Consider the following 12,078-nt stretch of genomic DNA (forward strand, 5'->3'; position numbering starts at 1 on the left):
TCCCCTCAAGCCTTCTTTTCTTTAACACTGTGTATAGGTACTTGCCAGAGAAAGTTTCAGCCTGCCATGTTGTTGCTGTTGCTGTTACCTTCCTAAATCGAAAAGTAGTTCAAAATAAAATAAATGAAATCCATTAATACAATAAAAAGTTAAAACCATACGAGATCAGATAGTGGAGGGGGAACTATTTATGTAACATCCATAGAGGGAAGGCCTGGGTGAAGGGATTGACTGTTGATGACTTTAGGAACATCCCCAAACCAGGCACCTGCTCTTTCTGGGGGAGTAAAAACTCATTTGTTTAGAGTAGAACCATGTAACCACAAGGCCTCCATCCTGTCAGGATTCAAACTCAGTTTATTGGCCCCATCCATTCTATCACTGCACCCAATACCGATTCAGAATAGGCACAGCCTCAAAGAGGTCAAGCTGGGTTGCATCAGCATATTGATGTTGTCTGGTCCAACCAGTCCTGAGATTTGCTCCCAGCAGTTTCAAATAGATATTAAAAAACACTGAGAACAAAGTAGTGCCTTGTGGCAGCCTACTGCTTACCACAAGGATGCCAAGGCAGAGTTACTTAGAGAATAGTAACTCTGAGAGTAGTGACTCTCTTAGACAGAGTTGAGACTGACGCTGGAAACAGAACCCCAACCCATAGATGTGCGCCGGGAGAATCCCACACTATCAAAAATTGCTGAGAGATCAGAGGACCCTGTTTCTTTCCCATAGGAGGTCCCACGTCAGCAATTATATTGCACATGAGTGTGTGTGTGTGTGAGAGAGAGAGTTCTATAAGCTTTGACCATCAAGGTGAAAAATGTGGCCAAACAAAAAACATCAACCAAGATACAGATTTTGCTCCTCTTTTGAATTGACCTCCTTGTTTTGACTCTCTGGCACCCTCTATTGCTTGCTGAATAGGATCAGTGGTGAGAGGGCTACCATTTTTGTGTGGCTTGCCCCTCTGGCCTGGCATAGGACATGCACACGTGACCCTCAACATTTCACCTTCATAATTCCTTCATTTCTGGGTCCTGCTGTGCTCAGACACCTAACAGAGAATAAAACACAAAAGTCTTGAAAAATATTTGGGTGGGGAAAGGGGGAAGAGATATCCATGTTTGTGCTTCAGTGATTCAATTTGGAAAAATGAATTATTTTGCAAGGTCTGAAAATCAAATCCATACACTGAAACCTCAAACCTTTTTCCTGAAAATAAAAATGCTTAGATTCTGACCACCTTAATTCATTATGCACACACTCCTTCTGCAAGGTTGCCAAATCTAAATTCTGGCAAGGATCCAGTAGAGAATTTCTCCAGGCCCAGCTCTTTTCATCTCAGGTTGTGGTGACAGGAAAAATTGTATTTGATAGAATTCTCCACTCCATGAAACTCAGAAGAGTACAGCCCTAATTAGGCCTGTTAACCCAACTTCTAGTTATCATAAATGGTTTAGGAAGTTGATAACTGTGACATACACTGTGGTTCAAGCATTGCACTAAGCCAGAACACAATTGGTTGTCTTTGGCTTAACCTGTTGTGTGAACCTGGATCTTGTGGCATTCAAGTTCAAACCAATCATGGCATAGTTCCATGTGTGATCCCAGCAACTGCTTAATTAAGAAGTACTGTAGCATAAGCAGAATCTAAATATTCATTGGCCACTATCCTTCAAATGCATCCAAGTCAGTAGACCTGAACTGGAGTAAAACTCATGCAAGTACATGGGGAATCATGTCCCACACCCTTTGGCTAACATCCCCACTTTGCTCTATATAGCAGCAGACAATTCTTCCTTTTCTGACGTAGCCATAAGATTTGTTAGAACAACATGAGGAGAAGGAAAATTTTAATCCAATGTTAATTAATGATTTAATGTTCTTTTATTTTGGGGCCCTTGATCTGAATCCAGGCCAGACGTGAAGATTCCTCTGGTCAGACAGCTGGAAATTCCACTGAATGAAATCATGCAGGTGGTCGACCAGTTCAGTTTGCAGTGAAAATAGCTCAGTGAAATACCTTAATGAATGCGGCCACCCACACTGGGCACCCTTTAAGGTAATTTCAGAAGCAAATTGAAAAACAGTCTCCAATGAAATCAAAGGGCTAGTTCTCCAAGCCAAGGTAAGTACGGCATTAAAAAGGATTAGTCAACTGGAAACAGCTTGTTACTATATACCTTCCTTCTTAGCAGCAAATAAACAGTATTTAAAATATACCTGATAAGTACAAATAACTTGTAGCTGTTCAGTCTATCTAGTAGTGTTCTAAAAGGCTACATTTATCTGCTACACCAAGATTACCGACTTCGGTCTGCTAACTGTAGCAGCAGAATCAAATCAAGCATATAAAATGGTGAATTTTATTGTGAAAAGAGTAAAAGCTATGTGGGCCGTGCACCAAGATGGGTTCCAGCTGATCCTGTTAGTCCAGCAGCCCCTCTCCTTCATTCCCATTTGTCACTGGGCTTGCAAGTGAAATGCCAGGCCTTGTTCCTTCAAGGGCTCAGTTGTGGGCTGATTGAAACTGACCTCAATGTCGCTCAACATTCATAACATACACAGTAGAAAAACTGGCTTATTACTGAGAAATGGAAGAATTTTCTCTGCATGTGTGCCTGGTTTTATGTTTTCCCCTTAACCATCCTGATATTTTTATTCCATTTTACTTTATTTTATTTGGAGTTTCTCAAAATTCTGCTACACATCCCTTCTCCTCCTTATAGAACAATAATTCTCTGGTTCCCAGCTGGATAGAAGGAGAATCATTAAACCACTATTAGTCTGTAGTAGATAGCCCTTAGGTCTATCATACTGAGAGCAAGTTTGATGTAGTGTTAAGGTGCTGGCCTAGAAACCAGGAGACTGTCAGTTCTAGGCTTCTCTTAGTCATGAAAGCTGGCTAGGTGACTTTGGGCAGTCCCTCCCTCTCAGCCCAACACACCTCACAGAGTTGTGGTGATGGGGAAAACATTAGGTATGTTCACCCCTTTGAGTTATATATAAAAAGGTGGGATAAAAATAGAAGAAAAAGAAATCAAAGAGCTGACATTCTAAGAGAAGATTCTAAGAAACTGATTTCAAGTATCCTCCCATTTGTATCTTCTCAGAATTCTTTGTTCTTGGACCAGAAATGAAAAAAAAATTCTAGTTATGTCAACCACAGCACTAGGACTATACAGAGAATGTCAAAGCATAGTATATGATGGTATGTGGTGAAGATCATGCCTTAGGAAAACCTGTTATTAAAATGATTTGGGTGATGTTGGGGGTAGACAGAATCAAGTTGGCTGTAATTGAACTGGCTTGAAATAATAAATATGCACACTTTCTTTAAACACAGTTTGCCACAACTTGAAAATCTGGAATCAATTCCTTCACTTTCAAGATCCTTAAAAGTTGTGGAACTTTGATATGTGTTTGCTTCTGGGTTTACAGTCCTAGCCAGGCTGCTCCAGACCTTTCAACTTGTATATTTCAAGGCAGCAAAGCTAATCAAACAAAAGAGAGAAAGGACTGAAAATCCAGGAAACTATTACATAAATTCCTGTAGACCTCAAGTGAGCAAAAGGAATTTTATCATCAGCAACTACTCCCCACTCCCATTTCTCCTTATCAGTGTCTACCTTGGGATCCTGTCTCTTAGTCCTCTGGGCTGTATCAAACTGATTTCCAAAGTGAGTGTCTGTATACACCCAGTTTTCACCCCTTGCTATCATGAACTCTAACATGGAATCACCACCACATTCGTATTATTCCCATTTGAACAGAATTATGTTCCTTCTTCTACCATCTGAGAATAGGGATGCTTGGAATGTGTTGAGAATTTGCCAACAAGCACAATTTCTTCATGAAAAAGGGTAAACAAAAATTATAAATAAAACATCAAATAATTCAGAACATGAAACTGACAAATTCCATTGCTTCTCGGCCTTTCGGCTAAGATCAAGTGTAAGTTCTCTTCTTATCAGTTTAATATCTGTTATGTCCTCTATTTGAGGACCACATATCAAATGGATTTTTAGATTTTTTGAAGCTGACAAATTCCTTCCTTCAACCTGTGTAAAAGAGGAAGTCATTGGCATCCTCCATTCTCTGCAGCACTCTGCCCCATCAGGACAGTTTAAGAGCCCCCCACAACAGTTAATAATCCTTTTTAAACAAGGTTCACCCAAAGGTCTGGTTAGCTGAGCGGTCAGTATTATTCTGTCACAACCCTACAGCTGGCACTTGGAAGAAAAGTCCCTGCAGCTTAGAAATCTAGCAATCAAAACCTACATTCATTGACTCAGCGAAAGGAATTTTATCATCAGCAACTACTCCCATTTCTCAAAACCTACATCCAAATTACTGTAAGAAAGCAGCATGAGAAATGAACAAAACTAAAATGATGATCTGCAACTGCCCACTACAATTTGACAAATGAAAATAATATTTCCTCTCTTATCTATAACATATGCTATGGATACATGAGCCAACTAAAAATGTCCATTCAGTTGACCATTTTCATATGAATAGGGAACTGCCAAAAAGTGAGGGAGTACAAACAGGTTGCAGCATTCACACTGAGAAGGCTGAGGATTGGGGAGCAGGGTGAGGGGGGCAGGATGCATACATTTGACATGGAGAACTACGAGAATGCCAACTGCTAATAATCAGAAGAAAAACAGTATCGAGAACTGCAGATGACGCAGTGGCAGTGAGTTCTCCTCCCACAACTTACTGTTATTGTCCTGCTGCTTTGTGTTTTTTATAAATGCAGAGAATTTGGAGAATATATCTATGCCTGCAGTATTGGATTCACGATGCTTGGCTGCAAGCTTAGGATATCTGCAAAAAGAGAAAGATGGTTTTTAAAATAATATTCCTAGGAAAGTAAAAACAAGACTCCACAAATACATGCACAAAAAGACACACGACTAAAAGACCCATTCTGTTCCTGGCAAGTGCTGTTTGAACATGAAGCAACATTTCTGTAGATCAATTATTATTTTAAAACTGCCTCTTATCTCAGCATGTCAGCCTTACAGGACCCCGCTGAAAATGATTGGTGCCACAGGAAGCCAACCAGTTTCAAGTCACACTGCCATGGTTTTATGACAAGGTTAATTGCACCAATGCTTAAAGTCAAAGGAACCAAAGAACTGTAATTTTACATCAGAACAAGCCATATATCCTCAATTGATATGGAGGAGTTTGGCAGTAAACAGCTTCATTTCATTGTAAATGCAGCCTGTTGCTTAATTCCCTCTGGAGAAAATCAATCCAAGCTATAATAGTCCTTTTCAGTGTAACAACAGAGAGAGCAGAGTGGGGCTCCCAGTATGTGTGCTCTTAAAGAGATGCGTGATTAAAGGTCTGTATAGAAATAGAATGCTGAAAAGTGCATTGTAATACTTAAAAAGTTCCCTGTGGGCTGAGGATCAGAATCTTAAGAGATTCATCACATTTCAAGCATTTGCCCCCAGCTGCCACCAAAGACTATTGAATAGAACTTTGCAACTTGTAACTCCTGAAATCAAATGCATCTACCCTACAGACCATGCAATAAAAATGGTGGTGAGTGATGTCATGTTATATATTGGGGAAAGAAGTATCCCACAACTCAGCATTACATAAATATTCATGCTTACATATGATGGCTCTAATATGCTTGAACGATGACATTCAGCTACTGGAAAGGTGAACTAATTATGTAGTCTATCTGGATGATAGAAACTGAGATTATATCCCAATTGGAGGCCCAGTCACTGTGGCTTAATTTGAAACAAGATACTTCAGATGAAGATTTTTAAAAATAGGAGACCTCATAGCTAGGGTTTCTGGCCATCAACTTAAACTCAGATAAATATGAGTTCATAGGATGGAGAGGGGGGAAAGGAGATGTAGATTTAGAATTGTAACCTATTGACAAGCTATGGGAAAGGCAAATTTTAAACAAAAGTACTAGTACATTCATCATTTACTTCGATATGGTGCCTGGCAATCTTATCCTAACTCTAATAAAATATTCCAAAAACAAAGATAATGTATATTACTTTGGAGGTGAAAGGGTTTCCTCCAAAAATTCCTCAATCTTGTTGACATCTGTCTTGACTTCTCCGTTAAAAGTCAGGAATGGTGGGTGGGTCCCAGGAGCTAAATTATGTAAATCAGCTGGCTTTCTGTGGAAACCAATAAACATACATTAAGAGATCTTTAATCACATATGCTGTTACTGGTCATATTATTTCCCTTTTGTAATGGTTCAGTTCTTTATCTTTTTCTGGGTAGCATATCTTAATAAGCCCCATATAATTAAAAAAAGTAAGATTTTCTTATCATCATGAGAAAATCAAGATTCCAAATAAATTAATTTCAAGTTATTACATAAAGATCCTTGCCAAGAATGCCAAAAACTTATAAAATTACTTTAATTGATAACATTTACCTTTTCAGGTCAACTGTGGTTACATTGAATACAACCCCTTTGAGCCAAAGTATCATGAAAAGTCGCTGTGAGAATGGACAGTTCCCAATGCTTTCTCCATCTACGCCAGCCTGGAAATAATAGGAAATTGAGATGAGAATTAAACAATTAATTACTTTAAGAGAAAAAAAGCCTGGCTTAAAAATAAAAGCAAACACTGGATTCCTTTAAGACAACTAAATGGATGCTGTTGATTAATTCCATTCTGGGTTTTTTTTTCCCAAACAAAACTCCCACTAGTACAGAGGTATTATTACACATCATTGCCAGCCAATGTATTATAAGCTGGTAGCGAGCATTCTCAAGACTTGGAGAGACTGGATCAGATTCCATAAACAGCTATTAAGCAGATATAACATTAGGCTTCAAGTCAAATTCAGGCAAAAGAAAAAAAAAATAGGGAAAATTAGGCTTTTTAGGAGAAGAGAGAAAGAGAACATTCATTTAAAAAATTCCTACACAAATGCGAAGATGTTAGATGTCTATGTTGATCAGTTAATTGTTGCTCCTTCCAAGCTGACCAATCGTTCCCTTGCTGTCTGTTCGCAGGTCCTTTTTCCATTTCATTTGGCATATGGGACCCCAGGAATAGCAAATAAAAAACACTTTGTCCCCTCCCCCTAGGAGACAGGGAAAGAACGTGCTTGTCCTTTGTCTCCCCCTCCCCCCATGCAATGAACAATTTATTGATTTGTTTAATGTCAACAAATGAAAATCCTTTGACAGCTGGTGTCTGAACCTTGCATGGATTGTAAACAGAAGTTTTAAAATCTGACTAAATAGGAGTGACAGGGAAAGAGCGCTGATCAAAAGAGCAACCGAGCCCATGGAAAGTAAACAGAAGGCTTGGGAACGCCATCAGCTGTTCAAAAGTGGTCTCCGAATGCGAGGTGGGGTGAGGAGAGAGAATGCTTGAATGAACGCTTGAGCTAAGTAAGTCTCTTGAAGGCCACAGCCATATTGTAGAGATGGGCCAAAGTATGGACACATTTGGAAAGGTGGAGAAAACAGTCCCTTAAAAGGTCACACAAAAAACCTCCCTCCTCCAGGAAAAAGAAGAGTGATGTGTCTGGATATCTGAATGATTGTACAAAGGAGAAGGTTCCTGAGGGAAAAAGGAGAAGTACATGCAAATATTAGATTGCACACTAGATGATTCACTGGGACAAATAAATCATTGTATATGGGGCATTGTTGTGGTATGGTGAAACTGTTGTTAGGAAGACCCGCCTGTTTTTACTTACACTTCCGTATCCTTACTCCTGCCTGATTCAAGCTCTCTCATGACCTGAGATCATGCCTCTCTTTCTGCCCTTTGAATTTGCAGTGCTCTTAGGAACCTGTTCCTCCTATTCACCATTTTGCTAGTTCACTATTTTGTTAGTGCTTTTGGCTTCCTGCCCTTCCCCCACATGCTGCATTCTTTCTCCTTTCTCCAAGCATCATCAGTCTCCTTTTGGTTTACTGCTCTTCTCCCTCCCTCTCTAATGTAAATTTTCTCCATGGCAGTTGGCTAGCTGAATATGCATTCCCTTTGTCTGAAACAGTTCTCATGAACAGGCTAGCCCTGTCTTGTTTCCTGATATGATTTTGTACTGATAAGTCTAAGTTGGAGGTAGAATTGGATGTTCAAAACAAAATTATTAAAAGCATCTTTTATGTATATTTTTTCTCCTTTCAAAGAAAATATGTGGTTTTATTATCAAATATTAAAAGCAAGAAAATTAGAGATCAGTTTTGTCCACGAAAACAGCTGAGCATGGGCTCAAGAACAGGAAAACAACTGTAAAATAAGACACTTATGGAACATAAAGTTTTTTTCATCTAATTGGACCAAGCTCAAATTATCCTACTTTGGACACATTATGTGAAGACCTAACTCCCTGGAAAAGACTCTAACGCTGGGAAATGTGGCAGAAAAGAGAAGAGGACAAGCAGCAACAAGGCGGATGGACTTAGTCACATTGGCAATGGGTGCACCACTGGAAGACCTGAAGGACCAAGTTAGGGACAGGTTGCCATAGACCATCTATGTGGTCTCTAAGAGTTGACACGGACTTGATGGCACATAATCAATCAATCAATCAATCAATCAATCAACCTACATACTGATCTGGTAATATGCACTGAATTTTAACAAAAAAAAATTACCCTGAATTTTAACGAAAAAGAAAAAGGTATCATGTATCGATGTCAAAAAAAAAAAACTTCCTGCAGACAATTCCTTTAGCATTAGGTGGACAGATGTGTTTGGAATCAGAGATGTTACTGTATTTTCCTTCCAAGATCACTGAGGGTAAAACATCGGAGTGGGACAAAAAGAAAGCTTGTTCATAGTTTGTATGGAAGATATTAAACAAAGAGTTGACCAGAATACAATATCTCCAGGTTATCCTCTCCCAGGGAGCCCCACTGAGATTTTTTTTGAAATTCAGTATCAGATACCTATTGTTTTGTAACAGCCTTGGCCCTCTTGAACCCCAGTGAAATCAACGATCAAGCAGAAGAGCCACATTAATGTGGATTGTCCTCTTTTGCTTTCTTTCATGATGACTTAAAGCTACCCTGCAGAGTCATGCATGCAAAGGATCAAACACAGGATTGTTATTTAAAAATGAAGGTTATCTTGCTGGCTTCTCTTTGTTTCGTCAGACATCTCAAGTTCAAAACTAATGAGGAATTTTTAACTTGCTGAAGATAACTTTATATAAGAAAATTTAGGATTACTGACAGAAATCAAAGAACATGGAGGGGGGGGGACTTATGCTGATCTTTGATCATAGTAATAAATTTGTATTTTTTGAACTTTTCCAGATTTGGATAAAATTTGCTTTCCTGCATGCCTTTTCTTGAGGAATGAAATCAGAACATTTCAAATAGGGGTAGGCTTTTCTATAGAAATAGCTATTTGTTTTAAACTCATTTTGGCAGAAATGAATGGCATCTGAAGACACTGAAGCCTGCTGAAGCATACTGAAGAGAGAAGCCTGCCTGGCCGATTTTAGACAAATGAGATTTTTTAAAATTGATTTTCTAAAGGTGCCAGGCTGCTGCTTTATCTATAATGGAATGTGTACACTTTCACTGAATCTGGAAAGCAAGCACTAAGGTATTGCTTGTGACCACAGTAACGCTATGTGTCTCTGTGTGTTCAACATACACAAAAAGTACACAGGCACCGGCAGGCAGGAACTATATTAGTACAGTATTATTATCAGAAGTACTGCCCTAGACAAATTTAACCCCAAATTTAAATCAAATGCAACTAGGGTCAGAAGGATGAAGGAAAATGACTTAGCTAATTTTTATACAAGAACTTTAGAAACAACAGGAAGAATGAATATTAGAATACACGGTCTTAGGAAGGAATTGAAGCTGATTACACAAAGTTACCAAACTGCTATCACTGCCACAACTCTTTCAAAGTTTCTGCTCCTAGAAGAGTCAACTCAGCTAGGAACACTCCTTCAGACATACCATTTTACCAACCTTCTCAAAAGCACATTGCAGAGCCTTAGTAAAGTTAAGTTCTGAAATACTGGCTAAAATTATTTGTGTGGGGGGTGGGGAGAGATTCTTAAACTAGGTAATCTTTGTTGACGAGCTTGATTTCTCATGGAAAAAAAATCATAGATTTGCCTTATTGTGGATTCTCAGCTCAGTCCTTGAGAACACTGGGTTCTGAGGGTTGTAGAAGAGGTTTGAACAACATGTCCTAGATGGAGACTTACAGAACAACAGAAGCAGAATTTATTACCACTGTAATACTGTTTTTTTTCTCCATTCCTAAGAATGTTTATGACATCTTTGCTGTTCCTCAACATAGAGCATTTACTTTCACGAGGCTCCATGCTTTATCATCAAGGTTCTAGAAGGGAGATGAAGACCACATCTGTCCCTGCATAGAAGGTGTGCTTGAATCAGTTATCACCCATTTGCTGAGCTGTCCATACAGGGCCCTCAGAATAAGTCCCACCCCTTGTAAACTGCTCTAGTTATTCTAGGAAACAGAATACATTGTCCCTATTAGCTGATAAATCCTTTGAAAACTCGAAAGAGGTAGCAAAATATATTGTTCAATCATGATCACTACAAAGAAACTTTGGGTGTAAGTAAGACCTGATAGCTTTCTATGTTATAAGGCAATTAATTACACATTTTACCTTTTAAACACTTTAGTTTTATTGTATGTTTTGCTGTTTGATGCTTTAAACAGAATTTTGGCCTGTGACCATAAATAAATTTGAACTGAACTGAGTTATCTGGCTGGATGCTACAGTTGCTGGTCACCTGACCATGTTCTTCTCCTCTTTCCTTGCTCCCCACTTGATATTTTCTTTCTATGGAGAGTTGGGTGGCAGTTCAGAAATATGTTGAGTGGACAAGAAAAGAATTGAAAAAGCACCCTTTGAAGCTCTGAAACGATTCCAAAGCTTTGATAGAAGACATATTGGAAGAGAGCAGAACATCTTTGATGTGTCCACTTTGGTTCCTAACTGAGGCTTCATCCAAAGCAAATGCAGACTGCAAGTAAGGGTGACTGTGTGTCAACTATGAAATGTTCCTTGGTATTGGCAGCCACAGGCTCATGCCAAGGTCAAAGCATGCCGATATATCCAATTCTCTGTCAGCTGCAGACCAAAGGGATGGAAATGAGGATAGAGAAATGTTTGCATTTCTCTACTCTCTCCTAAAATATAGATCCCCTTGCAGGAAAAGAGAGATTAATTTAGGGCAGCTTTCATGCTGTCTACATTTCTGCCTTATTTGGGGATGTGGCAGGAGGCTGCACAAGGTTTGGATCCAAAGCACCTCTCATCCTATCCCTCCACATCTCCTTTCATAACTTTCCAAGGTTGGAATTTTCCAATCTCAGAAAGCATCAGTTGCCGAAGGGAAGAAACCTCTCACCTTGGGGGGAGGGGGGACTCACCACTGCTGTGGTCTCAAAGGTCATAGAATGGCAGCCTAGACAGCATTACCTGTCACCAATGAATACCAATTGCTTTCAACTATTAAACAGTATCAAAAGGTCACCCTTTTAATTAGCACTGTAACATTTTTCAAGTTACATGTTGTTTAGTTGTGTATACATGCAGGTACACTCCTGTCCAAATGTTGTTAGAAAAAAGAGTGTTAAAGAGTTTGCATGGGAGAGGGAAAGCTGCACCCTCCCAAAATATCTGTCTGAGGAAAAAAGTGTTGGATACTTCATCCCCACCCACCGAATTGTTTCTTTAATGGTGCAGAATAGAGGAAGGATCACCTGGCATCCCACTTTCCATCTCTGTTCTGCTACTGTTATATTCTAAAAGAATTAAAGCTAGAATAACCAAAAGCTGCTTCTTTGGACACTGTCCTCCTAATTACTCCCAGTACTGTTTCTGGAAAGTTCTGCATGCTTTTGACATAGAGATAATGTAAATTCTTGCTGTTGTTCATGTCTATCCCTCTTTTGCCTGCCTTTTTTCCCATTTTGCCAGTGAACTACTTTTTATCTTTGCTGATGTTTCATAAAGAAACATCAAACTATAGTTTTGCTAGTTGAATTGAATGGCATGCGTCTTGCTCTGATCTGGATGTAGGGATTGACTAGGAGTGAGCTG

General features: G+C 39.2%; 1 protein-coding gene and 1 non-coding gene across 4 annotated transcripts in view; one reads left to right on the forward strand and one right to left on the reverse strand.

The window, feature by feature from the left end:
* CLIC5 (chloride intracellular channel 5) overlaps positions 1–12,078 on the reverse strand; it is a 73,632-nt gene that overhangs the window by 21,584 nt on the left and 39,970 nt on the right. For all 3 annotated transcript variants that reach the window (XM_063317514.1, XM_063317534.1, XM_063317523.1), the window contains exons 2-4: positions 6,434–6,543; positions 6,042–6,167; positions 4,727–4,833 (exon numbers count right to left, since the gene is read on the reverse strand). In XM_063317514.1, coding sequence (XP_063173584.1) covers positions 4,727–4,833; positions 6,042–6,167; positions 6,434–6,543 — 343 coding nt within the window. The remainder of the gene's footprint in view (positions 1–4,726; positions 4,834–6,041; positions 6,168–6,433; positions 6,544–12,078) is intronic.
* Positions 3,923–4,110, forward strand: LOC134488732 (U2 spliceosomal RNA). Its single transcript, XR_010067043.1, has one exon. It is a non-coding gene; the product is annotated as a U2 spliceosomal RNA (small nuclear RNA).

The sequence above is a fragment of the Candoia aspera genome, chromosome 1, assembly GCF_035149785.1.
Source record: "Candoia aspera isolate rCanAsp1 chromosome 1, rCanAsp1.hap2, whole genome shotgun sequence".
Lineage (NCBI taxonomy): Eukaryota > Metazoa > Chordata > Lepidosauria > Squamata > Boidae > Candoia > Candoia aspera.